This window comes from Pangasianodon hypophthalmus, chromosome 7 (genome assembly GCF_027358585.1).
Source record: "Pangasianodon hypophthalmus isolate fPanHyp1 chromosome 7, fPanHyp1.pri, whole genome shotgun sequence".
Taxonomy (NCBI): domain Eukaryota; kingdom Metazoa; phylum Chordata; class Actinopteri; order Siluriformes; family Pangasiidae; genus Pangasianodon; species Pangasianodon hypophthalmus.
The window spans coordinates 14,551,619-14,578,797 of record NC_069716.1 but is presented as its reverse complement, the minus strand read 5'-3'; the positions used below and the strand labels follow the sequence as shown (position 1 = coordinate 14,578,797).

Sequence of the window (27,179 nt, the reverse complement as noted above, 5' to 3'; positions counted from 1 at the left end):
TGTGTTGAGTTGTGTGACAACTTTGTAGTGACAATAGACAACTAAAACAGTGTGAGGTGTGTTTTATATTTACATTAGTCTGGCTTAGACTGCTTAATCACTTCATCAGCTGTGGAACCAGAGCTCATCTAAACACCTACAGGACAAGGATGTGTTGATATGTGGTAGAGACGCTCAGCTGAGCTGCACCTGCTGAGAGAGAGAGAGAGAGAGAGAGAGAGCGAGCGAGCGGTGTGCGTGAGTGTATGAGAGAGGGAGAGGCATGTGTGTGAGAGTGTGTATGAGAGAGAGAGAGAGAGAGCGAGAGGGGTGTATGTGTGCGTGTATGAGAGAGGGAGAGAGAGAGAGGTGTATGTGTGAGTGTATGAGAGGGAGAGAGAGAGGTGTGTGAGTGTATGAGAGAGAGAGGGAGAGGTGTATGTGTGCGTGTATGAGAGAGAGAGAGGTGTATGTGTGAGTGTATGAGAGAGAGAGAGAGAGAGAGAGGGGGAAGTGTGCCAGACTCTGTATGAGAGCAAGAGAGAGGCAAGTGTGTGTGTGTGTGTGTGAGAGAGAGAGAGAGAGGGAGGAAGGGAGGGAGGTAGGTGTATGTGTGTTTGTCAGAGAGAGAGAGAGAGAGAGAGAGAGAGACTGTTAGGAAGTTTTCCCATCTTCCGGCATTGCACAGGCTTGTGGTTTTTCCGCACAGCTGGGAGTGCAGTGCAGTAGAGCAGAGTGGGGTAGAGTGGAGTGAAGTGAAGTGGAGTTGGTGAGGAAGCGGCAGCAGAAAAGCTCAGCACACGTCGGTAAGTGAAACACTGTTAAAGACAGAGAGAGTTTTTAAATCAGCATCACACGCGTTAGTTGCTTAATTTAAAGGCGGCGGCGGACATGTTTTTATTCTCCATCAGTGTGATTCCAGCTGAGCACTGTGGCTTGTGTGTGTGTGTTTTCCTCTGACTTCTCTACATGCTCTCAGTGGAACATGAGGAGACTACTAGAGGACATGTACAGATACAGATAGATGAACTGAACATGAGAATCTGGACGTGTGTGTGTGTGTGTATGCATGCATCCCCATGGCTTAGTATATGTGCTTTCTTTCTGTGTAACATCATGTATATTGTGGTGTATATTGTCTTGAATCATAGGAGTTATAGTTTATGTAATACTTTCCCAGAAGCTTTAAGCTTGTCTCTGGCCTCAGCAGTGTAGTGAGCTTCCTGGTGAACTGGTTGGTCCTCAGCCTTTCTCACCTTTCCTCAAGTGTCTCAACAAAGAGCAAAGCCTTGGCATTAATGCTGTTATAGGATATGTGTTTGTGCCCCAAACCTGTTTCTGTTCATTCTTTTAACAGCTAATGGCTTAGTTCTGTCGTTTCCTCACACTTTTATTTACTGAAGCCTAAAGTAGAGTGCATGCCTGAGTGGTGTCAGTGATTATTAACCACCCAAACGCCATAATTAAATAAATGTTAACCAAAGAACTCCACCCGAAGTTGTTGCTTTACAGGGTGGGAAGGCTGGGATGTTTGCTTTTCCTTGTCTCATTGATTGCACTGCCTGGTACAGCTTCTCTGCTGCATGTTCAAATGCTAAGCAGCACAAAGTCCTAGACATTTCATGGAGTGTTTCTGAGAAGCAGAGGAGCTTTAGATCATTCTCATGCTGCTTCATGAGAACCTGCTGACTTTTAACCCATTTGACATTTACAACCACAGTATGTAAATATCCCCTGAGTTTGCCAACCAAATTTAAGTTTGCGGCCAAGGCATAAATAGATACAGTATATATATATTTCTTAAAGCCTAAAAAAAGCCGCTCTGTAAAGAGGAACAGTTTTGCAGCGTGTCCAAGTTGCTGCCCTTTTTGCAAACAGCATGGGCCTCCACTATTTGTATAATCACAAAGCTGCGCATGCGCACCGAGTCACACTGCTAGTGCAAAGTGGCGCATGTTATTACTGTTGACAAGAGCGATAATTTGTTGACTTTAGACATTAGTACCGGTGCTTTTCCAGAAAACATACACTGAGATTTGCCAAAATCGGGAGTTTTCCGTTCCAGGCTAAAAAAAAAAAATAACAAAACCTACTTCAACTTTGTGCTGACAGGTACATTTTTGTCTTTTTTTTTTTTTTTTTTTTAAACTTAAATCAATGTTTCCTGCCTTTTTTAGATGGCAAACATCTCAGAAAAAAAGTGTGGTACATTTCTAAAAAACAAATAATATTTTTCACAGTGCTGTAACTTCAACACCATTTCTCTGGATTTATTTCTTAATCCTAATCTGTTCATAGACTATAGACTATAAATGAAATAATAATAATAATAATAACAGGTTAAGTTTCATGTAACCTACAGGTGGTGCAGTGTCATTAATAAAATGGAAAACTATTGGCCTTAGAAGCATTCAGATTTTGGTTAAACCTATATTTTCATTGCATGTGGTGTGCTGGTGCATCTCCGAGTGACTCCAGCAGTGCTCTCATGCACAGCCTCGCTTTATTCTGCTCATCTGGGATGAAAGATGGTGGTAAGGAGCCAGTACCGCCTTGTCTGGGCCCCAGCTTTCCTCCTGTAGGCTCCACACTGAAAAGCAGCCCATTATGTGAAGTCCAAATTTTATTGTAGATCAGACAACACAGAGCATTATACAAATCCTGTCTGTTGTTATCTTCTACCGTAATTAGTTCCGTGTGCGTTTTATACCACCAGGATTACATCAGTATTAACAAGCAGAAAAATCTTATGCCAATTTTTTGTCTAAATATTGAATGCAAGATTAATAGGCAACAGAACATTACAATCTTAAAAATCGACCCTATATGGCTGCAGCAGCAAAAGAAGACTTACTAGTTAAAAAAATCACAAAGCATCTTGTTCTTCAGTGCAAGCATTAATACACATATTTGGGGCGAGACTGATGAAAGTTTGAAAGTGTGCTGTGAATGCCCTAAATCCTGACTCTAAGCTAATGCTATCTAAGCAGTGTTCTTTCTGTCTGTCTGTCTGTCTGTCTAATTAAACAGTTCTGGATGTTGGGTAGTTAACAGGAAGCTTAGACAGGTTGAGATGGTGCAAGCCATGGATACCATCAACGTGTCCTTCTTGACTGATTCAGAGAGGGAGCTGATCTTATCAGTGCTGCATCGAGATGAAGAGCTGAGACAGTTAGAGGAACAGCGTGTGAAGTGAGTGCTGAATTTTCACTACAGTGTCTTATTCAAGAGGCTCCTGTTCTCAGGAATTTCAGGCTCTGCACGTCTCTGTGCTTTTCCTAATCTAGCACACCTATAGCTGTGTGTGCTGAAATGTGTGGATGTATTTGCACACTTACATACATGTGGAAAAAGAACGAATAATACATTTTTCTTACACACTTGCACCTTCCAATTCATTCGCCTTCTTCAAAATTAAATCTGTGTATATATATATATATATATATATATATATAATTTTTTAATTGTGCTGAAATGAATAATAGTGGTAAATGAATTGTGAAAGTGACTGAAAAATAGGGTCAAAAATATGCAGTCACAATAAATAAATAAAATTTAAAAAAATAAATAAAAAAAAGCAAAGTGGTGGCATACTGTCATGTAGAGAAACTTGCACCTTCCAATAAATTTGTACTGTGCATCAATCTGTTTTTGAATATCTTTTTACAGCTCAAATACTTTTTTGACATTTCATTCATTTCTAAGTATCATTTTTAAGTATTATTTTGGTTTCTCATCGTTTCTGGGATTTCCACTGCGTATATTTTAATAAAAGTTACATTTTGGTAAGGTTAGGCAAAACTCAAACCATTCCAGTCCTCTGCAGATAAATCTAATTTTTAGAAAGGGCACTGACTGTAATGTGATACACATAACTCAAAAAATAAAGACAAATACTACATTTGATCAATAGGAGACTGAAAGCAGAGTTGTTGGACATCAGGAGGAAGGGAGCAAAGCGCAGCAATGGCAACTACAGTGAGCACAGCTGTGGACGCTGTCAGGAGCCCCTGGGTCGTCTAGCTGCCAACTCCAACCAGTGCCCAGTGTGCAAACACCAAGTGTGCCGAAACTGTCGCACTGTCCAAGCCAAAGGGTTCTGGCTGTGCAGTGTGTGTGCTAAAGAGGCGTGAGTATAAACACATAATGTGTCTCTCTGAGCTCAGAGGCATGGTGGGCTGGAAAATTAGGCCTTTGGTTTTAATGGAACAGGTTAATAGTTAATAGAAGTACTTTTCTGTTGTTCTTTCCCAGGGACCTAAAGAAGTGTACAGGCGACTGGTTCTATGATCAGAGGGTTAACCGTTTTTCCACAGCTCCTGGACATGACATAGTGCGAGCCTCACTCAGGAAGCGGCCTCAGAGTAAGTGCAGGAAACAGATACCAGACAAATGAGTGTGTTTTCTCTATTCTAGAGACAGAGCATGAAAAAGAGAAATAACATGTTAAACTCTAATATTTAATCTTGACAAAAGCTGTTCAGTGGTTAGTGGGGAAACATAGACACAATATGTAAAATAAGAAACAACAGGCTAAGTCTAATAAGTTCCTCTTGTTGAAATTGGCATGGTGCCATCCCAGCAAAGAAGCGTGAAACTACCGGGGAGGTGCTGTTGAACAGTCCAGAGTTGAACTCCAGCCAGACTTTACCAGTACCACGGCCCAGACTGAAGGATCTTGCTCTGGGAAAAAAAAGGTAAATCCACGAGGTGAAAATAGGGGCATGATTTCAATATATAAGACAAGATTATGAAATAATAGTGGCTCAAAAAAGAAAGCTTCAAGACATAGTCATAATTTAGTTACTTAGTAAAGAATATGGTGGTCGATATCTGCTGCAGGATGAAAAATGGCCAGAACAAACAAATGAAGTTAATATCAACAACGTCTGTTACTTTGAAATGTTCAAAAAGGCTTTTTAATGTTCTGTTTGGATCTGTTCTTTAAATACCTTGATTTGTACCATTTACCATAGGAGTGTTCAGTCTTATCCCTGAACAGCTGGTATGGCAGCAGGTTTTCATTTCAGCCAATCAGGAGCCACACCTGATTCCACCTGTTTAATCAGTTGGCCTTCAGTCAGCTAGTAGGTGTGACTGTAGCTTGGTCAGTATGAAAACATGCAGCCACACTGGCCCATGGCACGTAGCATATGGCACTACTGTTTTAGTACATTCAGATGATTTTGGGTCTTGCAATGATTCGTGCGCTGATTTGGATGCATATTTGAGTTCATTATCTTGTTACTTCTAGTCTGGTGCTTGGCAGAATTCATGATTTTGTCAGGCTTCACAAGGACCCTGGACCAATGTATTTTACAGTTGATATCAATGCTTTTCCTTGTATGAAGTTCAAGTTTTTCTGCAAACATGCTGATGGTGTGTACAAAAAGTCATGTGATTCCAGCTGTAGTTCCAATGAAGCTTAGCAAAAATGAGACCTTGAATTTTATGGTTTCCTCTTAGTTGATTCCAGGAAGTGTGTTTTTTTTCTGCTGTCCTTTTAACAGCTTATAATGGAAGTGCTGCACAATAGTCGATTTTGAAACTTGGTCAACATCAAGAATCAATTAAACAGGTGCAATTGTATGTCCTTTGTATATCCATTACCTGACTTGCAGAGTAACAACCATCTGTCTATTTTGTGTTGAAAACATGTTGGTAGTTCCTAGACACTGAGAGCAATTCCCTAAGCACCAGATGAAAGATGTCTTAATGAGGACATAATTGACTTATAATTGGCCTTCAACTATGAAATATTAAAACAACTCCCATTTTCCCTGAATAGGGAAGCCACAGTGAGGCCAACAGCCAAAACCGCATCTTTATGGATGTTGCTTTGTGCACAGGGGCATTGTGATCATACACAGAGTCCCTTAGTTTCAGGGAAGGAAATATTAATGCAACAGTGTGCTTTTAACATTGTGGCAACAGTTTGGGAAAGGCCCACATGTAGAGGGACACATGATGGACAGGCGGACAGAAAGACAGACCCCTCCAAAAGTATTGGAACAGCAAGGCCAGTTTTTTGTTTTTGCTATACACTGAAGACATTTGGGTTAAGATTCAAAAGATGAATATGAGACAGTAGATTTCAAGAATTTCAGCTTTCATTTCCTGATATTTATATCTGGACATGTTAAACAACTTTTAGCATGGCACCTTTGGTGACAGACCACCCAATTTTTAGTTGAGCACAATTATTGGAACAGTAAATAACACTTAATATTTGGTTGCATATCCCTTGCTTGCAATAACTGCATCAAGCCGGCGACCCACAGACATCACCATATTGTTGCATTGTTCTTTTGTGATGCTTTTCCAGGCTTGAACTGCAGCTTCTTTCAGTTGTTGTTTGTTTTGAGGGGTTTCTCTGTTCAGTCTCCTCTTCAGTAGGTGAAATGCATACTCAATTGCATTAAGATCTGGTGATTATCTTGGCTAGTCTAAAACCTTCCGTTTTTTTCCACTGATGGAGTCCTTTGTTGTATTGGCAGTGCGTTTTGGATCATTGTTTTGCTGCATGATCGAGTTCCTCCCAATTAGATGCAGTTCTCTATAACTTGGCAGACAGAATATTTCTGTAGACTTCTGAATCCATTCTGCTGCTGCCATCATGAGTTACATCATCTGTAAAGATTAGTGAGTCCATTCCATAAGCAGCCATGCAAGCCCAAACCATGACACTACCTCCATCATGCTTGACCGATGAGCTCGTATGTTTTGGATCATGAGCAGATTGTTTCTTTCTCCACACTTTGGCTTTTTCATCACTTTGGTAGAGCTTAATTCAATTCAATTCAGTTTTATTTGTATAGCGCTTTTAACAATGGACATTGTCACAAAGCAGCTTTACAGAAATAAATGGATTCACAAAAAATATATTGCAAATATGTGAATTTATCCCTAATGAGCAAGCCAGAGGTGACGGTGACAAGGAAAAACTCCCTGAGACAATATGAGGAAGAAACCTTGAGAGGAACCAGGCTCAAAAGGGAACCCATCCTCATCTGGGTGCAACGGATAGTGCAATTATAAATAAATCCCTTCTATTATTGTGTACTATATGGACAAATAGTGCAATTGTGCAACCAGTAAATTCATCAGAGTTTTTGCAAGAAGTCCAGTTGGTTAAAATCTATCCACTGTCTACTGATGGAGTCCTGAGTATGAAGGTGCTCGTGACAACTGCAGCCCCAAAGCCACTACAGCAATCGCAGTCCCAAGCCATTACAGTACAATTTCCCATATGTGATCCCCAAGCCATCTCCACGGCCCTCAGGTGGCACTATCCCCAGCAATCCAGATGGTTCTTCAGGCCGTCCATATGGGGCCACCCCCAGCAGCAGCGAGCGAACTCAACCGATGAGAACTCCAACCAGAAGTAGGGCATCAGGATGGGTCAAGCAGTGAGGAGGAGCAGAAGGGGCATCAGGATGGGTCAGGCAGGTCTGGGGAGCAGAAGGGGTCAGGATCACTGGCATCTCAGAAGTAGCATGTATAGCTCGACAGAGAGTGAGGGAGAGAGCAAGATGGAGAGAGAGGGAGAGATTGTTAGGTAAGCTTTTGTCCTCTAATGGCTAAGGACAATGTACTTTGTGAGAGTGCAAGACTAGCTATGACAGCATAACTAAAAGGGAGAGCCAGAAGCTAACACAGACATGAGGGCACCCTGGGACATAAAGAAGCCAGCCACTCCACCGTCAACAAACCTGAGTTCTGGAATCTTGGTTCCAGACCTTGTGTGGCTCATCTCTGTATTTCTTTGTGAAGTCCAATCTGGCCTTTTGATTCTTACTGCTGATGAGTGGTTTGCATCTTGTGGTATGGCCTCTATATTTCTGCTCTCAAAGTCTTCTTCAAACAGTGGATTGTGATACCTTCACCCCTGCCCTGTGGAGGCTGTTGCTGATGTCACTGACTGTTGTTTTTGGGTTTTTCTTCACAGTTCTCACAGTGTTTCTGTTATCAGCTGCTGTTGTTTTTCTTGGCAGACCTGTTCCATGTCTGTTTGTTAGTAGACTAGTAGACCAGTGGTTGGTTTCTTTCGTTGTTTCTTTCTTTCAGGACATTCAAAATTGTTTTATTGGCTGTGCCCATTGCCTGTGGAATGGATCTGATCAAGTTTCCATCTTTTCTCAGCTTTAAAATGGCTTGCTTTTCTCCCATAGTCAGCTCTCTGGTCTTCAAGTTGCTTTATCCTTTTAACAACAAATGCAGTCTCACAGGTGAAACCCAGGGCTCAAATCAAGAGTAAACATTGCTATCACAGCTATTAATTGTTTAAACAATCAATCTAACAGGACACACCTGGGCAACAAGAAACAGTTGTAGGTTACATGTTCCAGTATTTTTGATCACTTGAAAAATGGGTGGATTCAAACAAAAGGTGCAATGTTGTTTAACACATCTAGATGTAAATCTCAGGAAATGAAAGGTGACATTCTGATCTATCGTCTCATATTCATCTTTTGATGTCAAACCCAAATGTCTTGAGTGTAAAAAAAAAAATAAAATAAATAAATAAAAATTGTGAAATCAAGGATAAATTTCAGCAGTGTTGTATCTGTACTCAGCCCATCCAGTGAGCATCTGCAGCAGAGCGACACAAACTTGGCAGACAATGCCAGCCTCAGCAGTAGCCGTGCTGACACCGACTCTTTCTCCGGTACTCCATCGACACAGAGGTGCAGGTTTACTTAACTACTGGACAAGAAAATACTGTGTAATTATTTCTGAGCACATTAAACAGAAACTTTTGAATTTAGGAAAGAGGTCGTGAACAGTTTGAGTGGAACAGTTTCCACTGCATCAAGTGTGTCCCCTCCTCCTAAAACCCACAGTCCTTCTGGATCCTCTACAGGCACAGAGACTGTGAGTGGACAAACATTCCTCAGTCTTTCCATCCATCTAATTAGTACTCATAGATGGTCACAGCACTGTATTTTAGTGTGTTTTTTTTTCTGATCTAACTCTCCTGTCCCCACATCTCAGCTTATCACAAAGAGGTGGTGGGGTTAGAAAGGGTTAAACACTGAAGAGGACATTACTGTGACCTTCTGGAACCTGATATCACTGCACTGTATTTGTTTCCATTTTACCTCTTTACCTGCATAACTGCTGACATAATCTCTCTTGTAATTCAGTCATCTTTAGTTCATCAAATTAATATATGCCCAGAGTCCCTGAATGATGTGGATGGCCTTTTCAAGAAGAGTGTTAGAAGAGTGCACAAAATATCAGGTAATGTTTTTCAGTCACACCCAGATTAAAGACATTCAATTGGGGTTGCCTAATTTCAGACCATTAAAACAAAGTTACTTTTTTTTTTATCAGTTGCAAATTCTCTACTATTTTAAAAGTACTGCGGCTTTACTAATAACCACAATTAAAGATATTTTTCTTGAACTGACCTAATTTTAACTGATAATTTGTGTTACTGGACACTTGGTTGCTTAGTTTCCCTGACAGCATTTGGTGGTTTCAACTGCAAGTATTCTTGGATTATTAAACATAAAAGTCTAAAAATGCTAAATTCCCATATCCAATTTATTCAAGAACTTCTCCAACAAACTGCTTTATGGTGCATAGTAGAAGAAGGCAAAATGACTAAAAAGGGGAAAATTGAAATAAAAGAAATTAAAACAGAACACTTCACTCTTTTTGGCGAGGGTTTTTTTTTTGGCCTCTTTTTCACTCTCACTCCTTCCTGTCAGCTTAAGGGTTACAAACATGTCTTCTCTCATTACTTTTAATAGCTTGTGAATGCATTGTTAGCTCCCTTCTTCCTCTCTCCCTTTAGCTCAAAAGAGATTTTTATAACTAAACCCGAACAAATATTGTGATAGACCTTGGACTCACCTAATTCATATTTTAACTCATTTGTTTCTGAAAGAATAACTGAACCCGTGGTAAAGCACACATGATGATAATGCGTGTGTTGCTGGTGATGGACACGCTCCGGATAAAATATGCCTTGCAGAACCTCTTTAAGACCACCAGGATATTTCTTTAAAAATACAGATTCTGTATTAATCATAAACATCAATCACTCTGACATGTTAATCACATAAGTATAAAATATGAATAAAAGGATGTAAATTAGGGATCAAATCTTAAACAACTTGCCTTGGGTAAATTCTGCACTTCTCAATCAGCCCTGTGATTATAAACCTGAATTCACTGTGAATTTGAGATGTTCTGTTCACTCTGGTTTTGTTCAAATAGTTCAGAACAAGATCCATTTAGCTTACTGCTAAGAAGTGAAAGGCTGAAAATATTTAGGAACTACTGTTTTGTTTGCTTAGATTTTAAGCCAGCCTCTGTAATGGACGTTCGCTTTGAAGGGACTGAGAACACCGCAGCCTCCATGGGAGACAGAAGCAAGTCAGTTCCAGGTCTAAACATAGTGAGTTTTCTTTTCTGATTGACCTACATAACAGTCTGTCTCATAGGATGCCTCAAAAATATTGCTTTGGCATACATGCAGTGTTTCAGATGGCATATTCCTGCAGGATGAAGAGGAGGAGGAAGAGGATATTGATAATTTGGTCAGCATTCACAGAAGGACTGTGGGGGACAGCACCACCAATCTGCGTGGCTCCAGTGTAAAATACCATGTTAATTGTTAATTGAACAAGTTCTTTCATATAATCTGCAACTCCTACAAGAATGTGTTTGTATTTTTGCAGAGCACTCTGGGCAGCATGATGAGTGTGTACAGTGAGGCAGGGGATTACGACATTGTGGACGTCAGTGGGGACATTGTCTTCTCCCTCCACTATGATGAGAACATGCAAAAACTCTCTGTTCTCATCAAAGAGTGCAGAGGGCTGGCTTACGCTGACACTGCCAAGAAGAAGTGCAACCCGTAAGTGTTCACCACTACTGATGGCTCTGATGCTTTTAATATAGAAGTTTCTTTGTAGTTCATAGAAGTTGAAGCCAGTGTAGTGATGCCAAAAGTGGTGAAGAAGAAGAAAGAAGAAAGCCTTCACTTGTAACACATGTATTGCAGTACAGTGAAATTCTTCCCTTTGCATATCCCAGTTTCTAGGAAGTTGGAGTCAGAGCACAGGGTCAGCCATGATACAGTGCAGTGGTGTCACTTTTAAGTGAACTTTAGAATTCTGCGGAATTTTAAAAAAGCTGTCATCTGTCTTTTGCATGTTAGCTCTTCACAATTAGAAACCATTATAATGGTCTAGGTGCAAATGTGAACCACTGGGCAGATTGTGAGGCAAAGAACAGTTGTGCATGTAGTAAAATTCTGTACTATAAACCACACAGTGATGCTTCCCAGCTGTTTTTTGTCCCCTGCTGTAGATATGTCAAAAGTTACCTCCTCCCAGACAAATCTCGTCAGAGCAAGAAGAAAACGGCTATCAAGCGTAACACCATCAACCCCAGCTACAATGAGACATTAAAGGTACTGCTTTACTCATGTGTTGCAGTATATTGGTACTTCTTAAGAAAATATGGTCCATGACTTATCTTTTAAAATCCGGTATTTGCTATATTGTTTGTCCAGTGACTTATGACCTATTAATGCTTGTATTCACCCCAATCTCAGTGCATGACTCGAACACAAATACTGATTCTTACAATTGCCTTCTTTTTAATCTACATGAGTACACAATTTATGCTGATGAAATGACATCTTCATGAGGCTGCACAGTGTAAACCAGCCACTTTGAAAGCAAGGCCTCACCATTCAATCATTCATTCAATCTTCCGTAACCTATATGTGCTGTGTCAGTGTGGATTATTTACCTCTCTTTCTTGTCCATTTTTTCCTAGTACTCTATCAGTCGCTCCCAGCTGATGTCTCGTACCCTCCAGCTCTCAGTGTGGCATTATGACCGTTTTGGGCACAATGCTTTCCTCGGGGAGGTGGAGATACCACTGGACTGCCATGATATTGACTCAAACCAAGAGGAGTGTGTGACGCTCAGAGGAAAGGTGTGATGTGCAATGGTTTAATCCAATGCAGTTCACTCATGTTATATAAGTATTGTACTAAAGTATTGGATCTGATTTAACGTTGCAGTTTTAAATGGTAGTTCTTTCTGTATGCAGACGGGCAACTCTTCGACACTGTCACCTTTTTCCCAGTACAAAGGAGAACTGGTGATTTCTCTAAAGTATGTCACAGAGGCAAAGGCAGCTGGAGAAAAGCCCAGAGGTGAGAGAACAGTTCCCCAGTTCCTTTAGTCAGAGGTGGCAGTAGTACACATGTTCTGTACTCTTCTCTTCTGGGTGCCACTGGATAGTGAGATTGTAAATCATTACTCTTCCACAACTGTATACTATAAAGTCAAACAGTACCGAGTGTCTTAAAAGGAAGTTCAGTATGAGCAGGGTCTTTATGATTACAGCAGAAGTTTTAAGGTACAAGTCTGTAGTATCCATTGGAATTTTTAAGGTATCCATGTGGGACCATCCACAGCAAAGCTCTCAGACTTTGCATGATAATAATTCACAATACAAACTGGCTAGATAAATGTGTAATGTACCTAACAACAGATAGATATTTGTAGTGAGATAACGTATATTATATCAAAGGTACTCGTCTCTTTGTACATATTTTTTGTATTCGAGGGATAATTGTTAAAGGTGAGTGGCTTGTGGTTTTTCAGTTGTTTTTGGTGTAAGACAATATGCATGGATTTGCATGTACAGCGTGAAACGTGAAATGTAGAACACACGTGTATGTGTGAAAATATATATATATATAATGTGCAGAAAGAGTTTAATTTTCTTTTGAAATGTAGTGAGTACACCTTCAGAAGTATTAAGTGAGACACTTAAGTACAGATACTTGAAAGCTGTATTTAAGCATCATAACAATATAATTATACTTTGGTACTTCACAGCTCTGCCTCAGTAAAGATAGCTGAGAACTGAAGTTACATTTATTGTCCGTCCCCAGGCAAAAAGGCCAAAGTTGATGCTGGTGGAGAGCTGCACGTTTTAATAAAGGAGGCTAAGAATCTTTGTGCGATGAAAGCAGGGGGCACGTCCGATTCCTTCGTGAAAGGGTTATCAGATTAAATTCATCCTAATAAACATTTAATTACCTTTTTTATGAAGTTGCATTTTAAAATAGCTTATAATTGGTTTTCCGCTTTCCTGCTTCGCGATGGTGTCGTGCAGATACCTGCTGCCGTCTACAAGCAAGTCGACAAAGAAGAAGACGCAGGTGGTGAAGAAGACGGTGAACCCACACTACGACCACACATTTGTATACAAAGATGTGTGTCTGGAGCAGCTAAAGGGCATGTGTCTAGAGCTCACAGTCTGGGACCGAGAAGCCATGTCCAGCAACGATTTTCTGGGAGGAGTGCGTTTGAGCTCAGGGGCAGGTTTGTGCCTAGCTATGTCTACACAACACATGTTTTTATGATTCCTTTATCATTCAGACTAAAACATTTTCCCCATTATTGCACCATTATGTTTAAGAAGGATCAAAAGAGCTTCAGAGAATAATTTTCTACAGCTAGATTACAGATATTACTTTTACTTAGTTGTTTTTATATTGGAGGATAATACAGAATCTTGGGTAATTGCTACAAATGATGTTGTGGTGTTAGTGTGTGGTGGATTGTATTTTCCACTGGCTGCCTTGTATAGAATATTATTTCAGATAATGGTTTGAAATTTGTGTGTCTGCAGTGCGACTGAAGGAGGGGAAGCGGGAGTGGGTTGCTGACTCAACAGGAGAGGAAGTGTCTTTGTGGCAGAAGATGATGCAGTTCCCAGATTCCTGGGCAGAGGGCAGTCTCCCCCTGCGTTCGTCCATGGGCAAGTGAAAGTAAAGACGCTGGCAATGTGCCAAGATTAGCAAGAAACACATGGGTTGGTATTGCAAATCCTTTGGTGAAAACATTCCAGTTTTCAATATTATAAACAGTATAAACACTTCAGACCAGGTGACCACCTATTTTTATCTCTTCAGTACAGGCCAGTTTAAGCAGAGAACTGAACTGAATTTTGTGCTTATGGGTGCAATTCAGTGCATTTATTTTCTATTTCCTTTTTATGTATATACAAGTAAAATCGCAATATTGCTAAACGTTTATAAAAATGCTGGAGCAAAAATGATGCACAAAACATAATCTTTATTGGCATTCCTCCTGAATGAGTACAGTTGCCTAATTCTAAAAATGTGTATACAAAGCTGTAATTATTTACTGCCTAATGACAAAGCTGAGTTACTGTAGGTCCTGACTACGATACACGTCTTATAAAAACAGCTATATACAATTCACTTAATAAATATTATATAATTTTTTGCACTATTCCTGTTAGCTGTGCTATGTACAAAATACTGAGGATTCTGAAATACATTTCTTATGTCTAAAAACACAACCCATAAAAAGGACAGTATTTCAATACACAGTTACAATATAGACATCTGTAATGTGTGCGAAAGCAACACTATCTAAACATAGAAAGTAGAATCCTCGCAAAGCACAGCTTTGCTGTTCATGGCCCACTTGGTGTTGATGTGGAGTGAATCTTTTCTGGCTCAGTCACAAAGGTCTTTGTTTAGCTGCAGCCTCTCTCGCTCCTCCTCTGTGAGAAGATACTCGTCGATGTAAGTGTAGAGTTCATCTGAGGTGGTGGGGTTAATGAAACGTTCCCGGTCCACACCAAGTTCATCAAGCAACACCATGTTGAAGTATGAGCGAGTGATCTGTAGCGCCTGCCTGTAATTAACCCATACACAAACATAATAGAGCTGCAGTTTAATGACATTAATTGGAAAAAAGTTTACAATTTGTTTGTTTATCATTAATAGTAAAGTTAGAGTGTGTTTAAGGAGATAGCCAGTGATACTACAAATGTTTTGCAGCTAACCTGAGACCCTCAATGACTTCAGTGTCTAGAAATTGTTCTTTAATCCGGCCCACTTCTCGAGGTGGAATGCCTATCAATTCAATCACTGTCACACGTCGAAGATCCAGACCACATCCAGCTCTCTAAGAGATTAAACATTGACATGGTTTCCAATAGAAATGTATTTGTATTTGAGATTTCCAAAGATATAAAGCTATTGGACCCTTAGAAGTAACAGACCTGTAGCATGATGTTCTGAAGCTTGTAGTACTGGTCAGTTGCACTTGGAGTGGACACAATGAGGACTCTCCTCTTCTCATAGAACTGGTCAAGCAGGGCACCAGCGGACCTGATGTCAGTTTTGATCTGCATCACTAATAAAGGCACCACTTTCAATAGGTGTTTTCTTTACATTCAGTCATTTGCTCTTATACAAAATTAATCAAATGAGGAAACTCATTTCCTTTTGAAAAAAAAAAACTCTTTCATAGAATATATCCTGTTATTGAAGGTTATTGTATAGGTTTTATTTTAATGATGCCTCTACATTAAAAAAAAAAGAACAAAGTAGCAGAGGAGTATGAGTTTCCCCCAGGGATTGGCAAAAATACATATGTTTAATAAAAAAAATGGCAAAAAAATGTAAATGTTTAAAAATTACATACTGCGACTGTAAAATGTATTCAAATAAATTAGTTTTTTTTTTTTAATAAATACATTTTGTATAACTAGAACCTTGCTAGCAGAGAATTTCTAGCTGTATACCAGATGTCTGCTGTACAATCCATCAAAATTACCTGTAAGTTAAAATCATTTCCTTGTACAAAGTATTTTATGCATTTTGAAAATATGCACTTTTATTTTCCTGTGACCACCAAATACAAATTACAAAATCATATTCTGCATATCAAATGAATTTTTTAAAATACATGCACCTACAATAGCACCCTGGTAATTTAGTTGCCTGGTAATCACTCACAAATGCACTCCGGGGCTTCATCTGACCAGCTGCGGTTGAACAGGCAGACTCGGGTGGAGGTGCCACTCCTCTCATAACCAGCATCACAGTGATACTCGCACACAGCTCCATAATTATTGCCTTCAGATGAGCAGCTCACGTATCCATGCAATGGGACCTTCAGCACAGGACATCTCCTGACTGGGGAGCAGGAAACCAGAGCAGAAATCTAACGTTATATAAAGCTCACAGAGGCCATTTAAGAGTGTAGGGTTTTTAAAGTGTGTGTCTGGTTGTCAGTTCTGCAATTATACCTTCAACATGCACTATAAACTTGCAGGTGGCCATGTTCCGGGCCTGGTCATAGACTTTGTAGCGAATTACATACTGCCCCTCACTAAATTCCGACCCTGATTCTGGTCCATTTCGTAAAATCCTGGGAAAGAATGAAAAGTCTTCAGTTTATCTGTCCCCAATTTTCATTATGGGAAAGAAAATATGCCATACATACTGCAGTGCTCTGTCAGCCATATCGGTGGCTGTGGGACGTTCCCAGGACACTGTGGCAGTAAGTTTTCCTGGTTCTGCAACCTTTACTCTGGATAAAGGACATTTCAGTTTGGGGGGGTCATGATCTGAAATAATTGAAGTTTGTTGCAACATTAACAACACAGTTCTCTGTTTTTCACCTTAGAAAACTGAAGAAAATTTTATCTAATGTACAAACATGCCCTGTAATTCACATAGAGTTTATGGGAATGCCTTAGATGATCTCTTGGACAAGTAAAATATGGCAATTGTTTTGGAGATCAATGCGCAACACTGACTGCTTAACCAAGTCATTTATATCCATATGCGTTCTGAAAAAGATGATGTCCGATTTAATCTTTATATTCTGTCCAATACTTCACAATGGATCCATCTATTTTAAAATACCCAAAATATATTATGTTCATCTTAATAATTAACTATTATCTATATTATTATATTGTTATAAGTATTAATTATTCATACACAATTCAACTCAAGTAACTCACATCAGCTCAGTTAACAGCGTAAACCCATATGAAGCCCTTTTAGTTTTTGAGGGTTTTTTAAGATATATTTATTTAAAAAAAATAAAGGGTAGAAATATCAAACTAGGCCATATGTACCTGCACAAGAGGGCTCTGCACCGCTCCAGCTCCCCCCTTCCTGGCAAACACGATAACGGTCCCCTTCAATCTGGTAGCCTTGAAAGCAGGAGTAGTCACACCTGGAGTAAACCATAAAGCTCCTACTACAGCTGTACGTACCATGCTGGATGTGAGGGAGCACACGGCATCGCACCACTGAGAGAATCAGTGAGACAAAAACATTGTTGTACTATTATTATCATTATTACGTATACAGAGGAAACAGACAGCTTTACAACACAGACCAGAAAAAACTCATGCTTACAGCAAAAACACATCATCACACAACATAGGACTTGCATGGGGGAAAAAACACTCCAGCTAGAGAAGGATCAGAAGGTCATGAGTTCAAATCTCAGCACTGCCAAGCTGTCACTGCTGGGCCACTGAGCAAGGCCTTTCACCCTCAACTGCTCAGTTGTATAAATGAGATAAGATGTAAGTCAGCCTGGATAAGGGTGTCGGCCAAATGCCATAAATGTAACATTGCGCTTTAAAGAAAGGTAACTTGTGGGGAGGGTTGCCAGGTTTCAGCAAAATTCCCACCCTGACTGCATCTCAAAAAAGACTTGAGGATAACCCAAAATGTTCAGGAAAAGGTAGGCATACATCTGCAATACACAGACATTATACTTGGGACCTGGCAACCATCCTCACAGAATTAAAAAAAAAAAACAAAAAGCATTTATTAGCATTCATTCATTATACTTATGGGAGACTTGGTTTAAGCCTGACTGCCTTACTGAGCTCCAAAATAAAACCACTTTTCTGCCATATTTCTCTATAAACAAAAGAAATTTGCTTTCATATTCCGAAATGGCCAAGTCAAATGCCTGACCTGATTCAACTGAGTAGGTTGAGCATGCATTTCACTTGCTGAAGGCAAAACGCCCCAAGAACAAGCAGGAACTGAAGACAGCTGCAGTAAAGGCCTGGCAGAGCATTACCAGGGAAGGAACCCAGCGTCTGGTGATGTGTATGAGTTCCATACTTCAGACTTCACTGACTGCAAAGGATTTGCAACCGAGTATTAAAAATCAAAACTGAATTTATGATTGTTAGTTTGTCCAATTACTTTTGTTCCCATAAAAAGGAAAGAGGGGGACAAAGCTCATATTCATTTTTTAATTTCAACTCCAATATACTGTGGTAGACAGCTAAAATAACAATAACTTTGTCAATGTCCAATTACACTCACCATCTGCTGAGGCTGAGATGCTGTTCTGCTCACCATGGTTGTAAAGAGTGATTATTTGAGTTACTGTAACCTTTCCTCCATTTTGTGTAAACTCTAGAGAATGTTGTGTGTGAAAATCCCAGGAGATCAAAGTTTATGAAATACTCAAACCAGCCCATCTGGTACCAACAACCAACAAGCCACGGTTAAAGTCACAGAGATCACACCTTTTCCCCAGTCTGATGTTTGAGGTGAACATTAACTGAAGCCCATGACCTGTAATCTGCATGATTTTATGCATTGCACTGCTGCCACATGATTGGCTGGTTGGATAGCTGCATAAAAGTGCAGGTGTACAAGTGTTCCTATTAAAGTGAGCATATTTATGGCCCTGACTGTGGCTCACTCAGACCGTGTACTGTGCACAGAGCATATGTCTGCTGGGCTCTTTAAAAAATGATAATTTAATAATTTTTCAAAATATTGTGCACACATTGCGTGTGTTTTTCATTATTCTTAAATGATCAATCTCCCAAAAGAAAATGTTCTCATAAAATCATACAGGTATTATAATGAAATGCCACTTAAAGGGGATCCTATTTTGACTTGCAGCAGCTCTGTAAGTGCAGCCCAGATTTATAACAGATTCTGATAATATGTTAAGCAAACTTTCCTAAACTTTCTGGAACAAATGTTAAATAAATCTGATAAAATACTATTACATGGCTGCTGTTGTCAACGTAGTCAACAGTTTTTTGGGAAAGACATCATTGATTTGAAACAGTCATGCTACATTCTCAGTCACATTAGACAGAAGATAGTAAGCTTTCCAGAAGGGTCCACAGGCCATTTGGTTCAGGCATGGGGCAGACCACGCTCACCTCCAGTTTAAATCCAAATATGAAAACAGATACAAATATTTTGAGCACTAAACAGATTCAAATACACAGAGTGGCATTGCGTTACACTCCTACTTTATAAGTCATAAGCAGGAGATGCCCACTGTACCGGATGTGGCTGGGTGTGGGCTGAAATTGGGTAGCCAGTGTTGCTTAAGTAGTATGGTTATAGCCAGGAGCCCAATGAAAAGGGAATTACTGTAAACACGATGAGTCATAATAAAAACATAAAAGATGTTAAAACTTTGGTTTACGTTCAGAAATATTACAAAGGTGAGGGAAGAAAAAAAAAACATTTTTAAAACTAAGTGGTCGCAGGTAATGCCAAGGCTTCACACTACACAGGAAGGTTTCTTAATGACCCTATCAATTTGAATGATAAGGATTATACATTTGAACGCTAGGGTCCAAAGGTCAAAGATTATATTTAGTGCCAATTATTAAAACCTAATCCATATTTTTATATATCTCAAATGTTTATATCTTGACTATAAGAGCAGGTGGTGGTATGGATGTGGTGAATTTCATGCTTACACAAATCTGGGTATCAACATTGAAAACTCTGAGACAGCATATAATGTGACACAGGGATAATATATAAATACAGGTACATAAAGAGAGCCAGGAACTGATCCCGGGCAGACAACCTGAGCTACAATAGCAGTAACATCTTTGTTTGTCAATTACAACAAAATGATGTATGTTCCTAAGAGGAAATTTGTACCAAGCAAGAGTTAAGTCTGTAACTCCAGTAGCTGAGAGATTAGTGTGTCCTGATCTACTGTATAGAAGGTAGCAGTGAAATCAAGGAGTTGATGGGTCAATAGTTTTAAGTAAGGCAGGGTCAAGTCAGGTTTCTTAGGAAACCTGGGCATGACAGTTGCATTTTTAAGAGCAATAGGGACATAACCTGAATCAAGTGATATGTTAATGAAATGAGAGAAAGGAGCAGAATTGATAAAGAGAGAATTCTTTAGGAGAGGAATGGGGACATGATTAAGCAAGCAGGAAGATGCATTAGATTTAGAGACGAGTCCAGAAATATGGTTTGGTACCATTCCTCTGGTGTTTTAAGAAGCATATTACTTTTTTGTATTAAAGGGAGACTGTAGGGTGACATATTTTGCTAATTTTCTCATTAAAGAATCTAAGAAAAGCATCACGGTGCTCAACTGAACAAAAGACTGCACCTGGGGACAGGGAAGTAGTTAGTAACAGTAAAGAGAATTTTGGGTGTGAAATCAGTTCCACTGATTACAGAGGAAATATGACAATGGAGATCAGAAGTTAACCGTGGAGAGGAGCACTTTGAACAAGTCTAGTCTTTAATGGGACCAGCTAATCAAATGTCAGAAATGGCATTAGAGCTAGAGACATTAGAGCTCTGATAAGGACTGATGATTATGTGGCTTATCTTATAGAGTCTAGCTGGAAATTGATATTATTATCACAACACTGACAGGAAGAAGAACATTATAGACATTTTGACTTGTGGTTCACTTACTTCTGCAGTAAGCAGTTCCTGACCAGCGGCGGCTGGTCATGCACTGTACAGATGATTGCCCCAGAAGTTTATATCCCCGATCGCAGGACAGTGTACACCATGTCCCTAATGAGTTGCGATAGTTCCCACCTCGTGGAGAAGAACATGTTACCTGCCCATTGTGTAGTTTAAGTGTTTGACACCAATGGGGATCTGCCAGAAAAAGAGCAAATACAAGTGACTATTCAGTTATGGATTCAATCAGTGTTGTTTATCCTAATGTTCTGTTCTCTGCTTTTACAAATTATGGCCTATTGACCCTGGCTCTAATTTTATAGCAATACAATTGCAAAACGTATTTTAAAATACCCAATGTACTGTATACTCTTTTATTAATTATTAGCAATATAGACCTTTTCATATACTTCGAGGACAAAGTGTAAGTGCAGACAGTGTGTCTATGATGTACAGAACCATTTCTGCTGTAAGATATATTGCACATTGGGAGGGAGTAAGGGGGATTATGGAGGGGATCATTTCTGTACATAAGAAACCTTGTTTCCCACACAAAGGCTGAGAAAAATAAGAAAAGAGTGTTTCCCTTTCCCAGTGTCTGAATTTTTGGGCTAGTTTTAGGTCTTTTGTGTGGTTTTTAAGATGTAGTTAGGCTGGAATTTTTTTCCTGAAACCTGACAACCCTGGTTAGTGATATTAGCTCTTTGGGAAACACACCTGCTGTATCGAACACAGTTGAACAAAGGTATGTCTAAATCCTATAGCATGAGTCAAGTGTGATAGCCTCTTGAATTAACTTTGTTTGAGGCTATTTTGTTATTGTCATCCTGCCCCACCGAATTCTTTGGTCATGAGCCACTACTGATGGCAGATGTGTGCTGGCACAGGCATGAGTGAGAATAAATCACCTTTACTTTTACAAAGGTCACTCAGTTGTTCATAGTTTTATTTCATTTCATTAATTTAGTTCATTTTAGGTTGAAATTATCTGAACATAACCAATGTAATGTAATTTTTTTTGTATTTAAATAATTTTACAGCTAATTTTCTGTTCGTTACTTACACTTATAGTCCAACTCTGGAGTATAATATGTCTCCTCTTGTACCACTTCATTGCTGCTGCTGGGATACATGGCCCCTGAGCCTGTGGATAAATAATATTTACTGGATGATTTGTTGACTAAAGGTAACAGTGAAAATGGTGACTGTGGCAGAAAATTACAATGAGTGATAAAATCTAGGTTCTCTGTGTTAAGAAGATACAACTGAGTGCATACCCTTAAAGCAAAATAAAGAAGACAAAGAATTTTCATTTATAACAACATCTGTGCTTGGGTTTTACAGATGTTCCTTCTTTCAAAAATAGTTAAGAACTTAATGAAAAATACAAATGATATCTAAAGTGACATAATTCCATCCTGCTCAACTCTGATCTGCTAGATGCCATTCACTCTCTGGAGACTGAGTCATGGTAAAACCCTGATGTCTTGGATTTTACCTTATGTTTCAAAATATTGCCTTGTGGCAGGATACAAATATTTCATTTTTAACTTTTTTACCCACCCATCAATGTCTATTACCTTATCAGAGCACAAGACCAAGACTCACTGTGTTTCCTGCATACTCCTTATAAGCAAAATATGAAATATGAAGTACCTTCATTGTTTCCTCTCTCACAGTCGACCCTGTTTTGTGTACTGTATGGGAAAACTGTACTTTATATTGAATAATATTGTAAGTGAAAACACTGTGGACACATTACATGAGTCAGTACAGTAATTATGGTTTTGGCATCTTGCTTTGGTGTCAAGGGGAAATTTGGAAGATTGCCTAGAGAAAGAGCTTAGTTTGGACTTGTGGAAATTTAACCCTAACACCTTTACCAAAACTCACATTTCTGAGCAGGCTGGTACATTACCTTTTTTAAATAACCCAAGTTCAATAAAAGAGTTAAAATGAGTACATACCTAACACTGGCAATAAAACAAATCAAATCCAAACACAGTAATATCCTTCACTGAAAATTTTAATACTGCTAAAGGGTTACTCCTTACAACAGTGTATTTTTAGGCAAAGATCCCAGAGGGATTTTGTTTGTTTTTTTTTTATCAACCTTCCACTAAAAAGAGAGAGAATCTGGATTTTACATGCCTCATCTTAAAGACACTAAAACTATTTTTTCTTTTTTGTCACTCTTGCTAAGGCATAGTATAGACGGGCGGCAAAGTGAAGGGAAAAAACATAAAGTGTCTCAGTAAGATGGTAGGCCACCACGAGCCACTAGAACAGCTTCAGTGCAATTTGGCATAGAATCTACAAGCCTCTGGAATTGTACTGAAGGGATGAATACTGTTATTCCAAAAGATATTCCCTTAACTGGTGTTTTTTTTTTTTTTTTTTTGGTGGTGGAGAGCACTGTCTAACACGTCACAGGTTTGGGCTGAGATCTGGTGACTTTATTTTCATTCTTATCAGACTATTCATTCCTCATACCTTGTGGATGAAGACATTGTCATCCTGGAACTACCATCAGGATAGAAATGTTTTATCATAGGATAAACGTGATAAGTCAGAATGACTTTGTGTTGATTTGTGATGACCCTTTACTCTAAGGGGACAAGAGGACCCAAAGCATGCCAGCAAAATGCTCCCCCACACAACACCACCCCCACTACCACCACCAGTACAACAGAGCCGCCAATTTTTCCAACCTTATTATTCTACCACTCTTGGCCTGCCATATGCATATCGCATGTAAAAATGCAATTAGTTTCATCTAACAGATTCTAAAAGAAAGAATGTGAATGTTTTGGAAACATGCATGACCAATAACACAAAATTAAAAACAGGGCCAGCAATTTCTTTCTTTCTTTTCTCAGTCAGAAAACCCATTTTGAACACATTTGGTAATACAAGTTTTCCCTCAAATTCCAGCAGCTGTCAATAATGTGGCCCATTAATTCAGAAAGCTCCTGACCTTGCACTAGCATTCACCTAGGCAGTGGACATGCATCTGTTTTGGGGATGTGGCTTTAGAGGCACCCGTGAGGGGATGGATTTTGAGTTTCAAAACCAGCTAATGTAAGCCAAAATCCATTACCAAATCACTGAAAGACTGGGGATTTTGTGTAAAACAGTAAAATGTTGTGGATATGTTACAGATGTTGTCTCTTCTAAACAGACACAGAAAGTTGGAGGTCGGACAAACACTTTTTCAGTGGTCTCAGCATGAGCACTATATGCCAGTTTTCCATGTTCTCAAAGGGACTGGAAACATGCAGTGGTCTGATGACTGAGAAGTTCTAACATACCAAGACTCTGACACAGTCTGCATTAATAAGACTCAGTCCGTAGCAATGGTCTACCTTAACCGAAAACCTTAGAATTTGTAATTATAGTGATATGAATTATTAGAGTATTTATTATAGTATTTAAAAATAAATTGTCACAATCTTGACTTGCTGGTTTTTCATTCTTGTGGTCTTTACTGTACTGTTTTAAAATGATTTGGCAAATTGAACCTCTTCTGAAGGGTTAACAGGGATTGGTCACATCTGGTGTGGATGTCCACACTCAGCAGTTCAGCCAGATAGGAGTCACTAATTACAAGGGGTTGAGCTCTAAATAATATGGGAGGTATTGTTACAAAGACCACAAAAGGACCAACGATATAGTGCAGTAGCTTCTATTAACATGTTACTGTCTGAATTCAAAAGGTCTGACCATAAACATGAAAAGATGGGTTGGTTATAGCTTTCTCCTTGTGACACACAGGAATAAACTGAATTGTTTTGTTTCAGGGCAATTCAAAAAGTGCATCATTAAATGGCATTGCCCCTTTTGAGAATACTAGAGCTTCAAGTCCTAGATAGCTAATCTCTTTATTCACTTAGTTTCAGCACTAAGATGCAGAGTTAGCATGAAGTGTCCTTCGAGGACAGAGGCATTTCCTGGAGAATATCTCCCTGACTTGTGTATAAACAGGACAAACAAAAGGATTCAGTTGTTTCCATGAAGAATTCATGAAGCTCATATTCACACTGTGACATTTTTCAGTACTGTTGTGTCCGTTTGGGGAGAATAAATGAAAACAGTTCATTTTCGTCCATTCAGCAGATTTCAAAATAACAGCTGTTTTTTTTTATATCGCATTAAGGCAGTAGAAGCATTTCCCTTTACTGAAGGCATGAGGAGAAATGAGCAGGCATACTGCAACGGGATCCCCGTTTTGCTCGCTTTAGCTCGCGTTTTTATTATTAGATACGATTATAAATATATATTAGTAGAGACTTTTTTCACTCTACTCCTGCAGTCGGCGGAACTCCTGCGTTAACTTACCTTCATCACTGAACCCCAGAGCATGATACACTGCAGACAATTCCAACAGCAGGAGAGCAGGGAGTCTCTTCATATCCTCTCTCTCTGGTGGTGTGAGTGAGAAGAAAACCTACCACTCCCGAAAAAAACGCTGAAGTGGAGACCCCGTGCTTGAGAAGAGTTCCAGTGCAGGATGACAGTGATGGGCATTAAGGCTCAGTTACTTTCCCCACCACGGGTTTGTTTGGAAGAATCGAATCAGCACACAAAGCGAGTTTGATTCAGTTGATTCACTAAAAGTCGAGGGGGTCCAGAAGATTACGCATTTCCGCCATGTAATAAGCTCTAACAATAATATTAGGTCAAATAACACAAGTGACTCAAACTACACAATATTTAGGCTATGTCATTTCAGCAAACAGCACAAACAAGGCCCAAAAAGTTGTGTAGGAGCTCATTTCTGTGTGTGTTTTCACCTTCTGCTTATTGCTGTGGTGAACAAAGGTCTAAGAAATTATGTTTAAGTGAACGTGTAGATACTGTGTCAAAATCTTACTCAATTGAAAGTGGAAGTATCCAACCAAAACAATGTCTTCAAGTGAAAGATTCAAAAAGTTGCTGTTTTTAAATGTATGTTTTTAACTGATGAAATTAAGCTAATGTCATATTTTCATGTGAAAAGTCAATTTCAATACTTAGAAGACGTTTTTTTTTCTAGAGCAACTACATAGTTTTGCCTGAAAGAAAATAGCATTCAATCTCTGTAAGACTGCAATATTTACCATTAGCTAGAATTTCTCTTGCTGCCTCACCAGTTAGGTTAGCTGCTGAAATCCATGCTAATCTAACCTGGCATGATCACACAAAACAGGCTAACTTAGTTAAATATAGCCAATGTTAGCAAATTAGCTATTTACCTCAACATACTTTTATACCGTACAAGTCTTTGTTTACTTCAGCATACTAATACATTTTACTGAGGTAGAGTCAGGGGTGTTCATCCTCAACTTCATGGCCATGGTCATGACCGATGATGAAATGGTACGATTGCTGGGGTTTTTTTCTACACTGATGAACTTGAAATGATTGGATGAAAAACTAGCATTTCCTAGCATATATCTGGCATCCAGAAGAACAAAAAAATTAAAGGAAAAAATGGTGTCTCGTGTACACTGTGGGCATGGTTACACTTTGCTGTTACTATTTTACTAGTAATAGTAAAAATTTGATTGTGGTAAAAGGATCATCCATTTTTAAACCAGTCTGACTGTCTGAAAAAAAGTTTGTTGGTGTCTGTTGAGTGTGAACATGACAGTTGTGTTTCCATAACATTCTAAATCCAACGGCCAACTATTAAAAGTTGGTGATTGTCAGTACTGGACGGCGTCTGTCTGTGCAGTGTGAAGTAGGCTTTACACTTTGTTGGCATGGTTTGAGTCCACTTCTCCTCTTATAGTGATTTTCCACCAGACAGTGCAGCACAGACTGGCTAGGCAAATTATCCATAATCCACCATGTTTCACTATTTCCACCACCAAGCAAACCATGCTATACTTACAGTACCTAGCAAAAGTATTAAACCCACTTAAATATCATCATGTTTGTCTGGACTACAAATGATATTTACACAGTTGTTCCAGCCAGCATTTTCATTGCAAATCAATATGCTCTTAAAGTAAATTTTCAAAGTCATATATTATTAATTCATTACTTGTCATCAGCTCTTTAAAAAAATTTAAATTGAAAAATGCTGCTTGAATAATTATTCGATCCCTTCAGTCTAGTACTTGGTAGAATCACCTCTTCCTGCAGTAACAGCTTTAAATATGTTGGGGTATGATCCTACCAGTTTTTCACTCTGTTTGTTGTGATGTTTGCCTATTCTCCCTGGCAGATTTGCTTCAGGTTCTTCAGATTGGTTGGATGTTTGTTGACTTCAATTTTCAAACAGTGTCACAGATACTTAATTGGATTCAGATCTGGACTTTGACTTGGCCACTGTACAGCGTTCCCTTTTTTGTTTTTAACTACTCCTGCTTTGCTTTGGCCTTGTGTTTGGGAACATTATCCTGCTGAAATATTCTCTTGTATTATCCCCATGTATTTTGCTCCATCAATCCTCCCTTTAATGTTGACAGCAAGCCCAGGTTCAGAGGATGAAAAGAGTACATCTTACTGAGATGTCCAACCTCTTAGATATAAAATATAACTTATGAAATTGTATTACCTTACCTTTAACTCCCTTAGAAATATCCATAGTCTTAATTTTTACTCCTTTCCTTCAGTCTGACAGTCTCTTCAATGACAATTAAATTGAGGTGTTTTTTGTTCAGAA

General features: G+C 39.1%; 2 protein-coding genes across 3 annotated transcripts; one reads left to right on the top strand and one right to left on the bottom strand.

Annotated features, from left to right (window-relative positions):
• Positions 1-138: 138 nt before the first annotated feature.
• Positions 139-15,716, top strand: sytl4 (synaptotagmin-like 4). The gene is made up of 17 exons (XM_053235717.1): positions 139-785; positions 3,010-3,171; positions 3,893-4,108; positions 4,234-4,343; positions 4,562-4,676; positions 8,556-8,666; positions 8,748-8,853; positions 9,126-9,222; positions 10,287-10,387; positions 10,494-10,586; positions 10,671-10,849; positions 11,305-11,407; positions 11,779-11,940; positions 12,058-12,163; positions 12,911-13,019; positions 13,135-13,343; positions 13,654-15,716. The coding sequence occupies exons 2-17, from the start codon at positions 3,053-3,055 to the stop codon at positions 13,788-13,790; spliced, it is 2,073 nt and encodes a 690-aa protein (XP_053091692.1). The 5' UTR covers positions 139-785; positions 3,010-3,052; the 3' UTR covers positions 13,791-15,716.
• Positions 14,080-27,179, bottom strand: srpx2 (sushi-repeat containing protein X-linked 2). 2 transcript variants are annotated; one of them, XM_026917820.3, is made up of 10 exons: positions 27,077-27,179; positions 21,591-21,671; positions 20,534-20,725; positions 16,933-17,109; positions 16,290-16,413; positions 16,093-16,214; positions 15,800-15,979; positions 15,061-15,194; positions 14,842-14,963; positions 14,080-14,690 (listed from the first exon to the last, which is right to left on the bottom strand). In XM_026917820.3, exons 1-10 carry the CDS (start codon positions 27,099-27,101, stop codon positions 14,510-14,512), a joined length of 1,338 nt encoding a protein of 445 aa, XP_026773621.1. In that variant the 5' UTR covers positions 27,102-27,179; the 3' UTR covers positions 14,080-14,509. The 2 variants fall into 2 exon arrangements, with proteins under 2 accessions (XP_026773621.1, XP_026773620.1); XM_026917819.3 differs by lacking the exon at positions 27,077-27,179 and adding an exon at positions 24,866-25,346.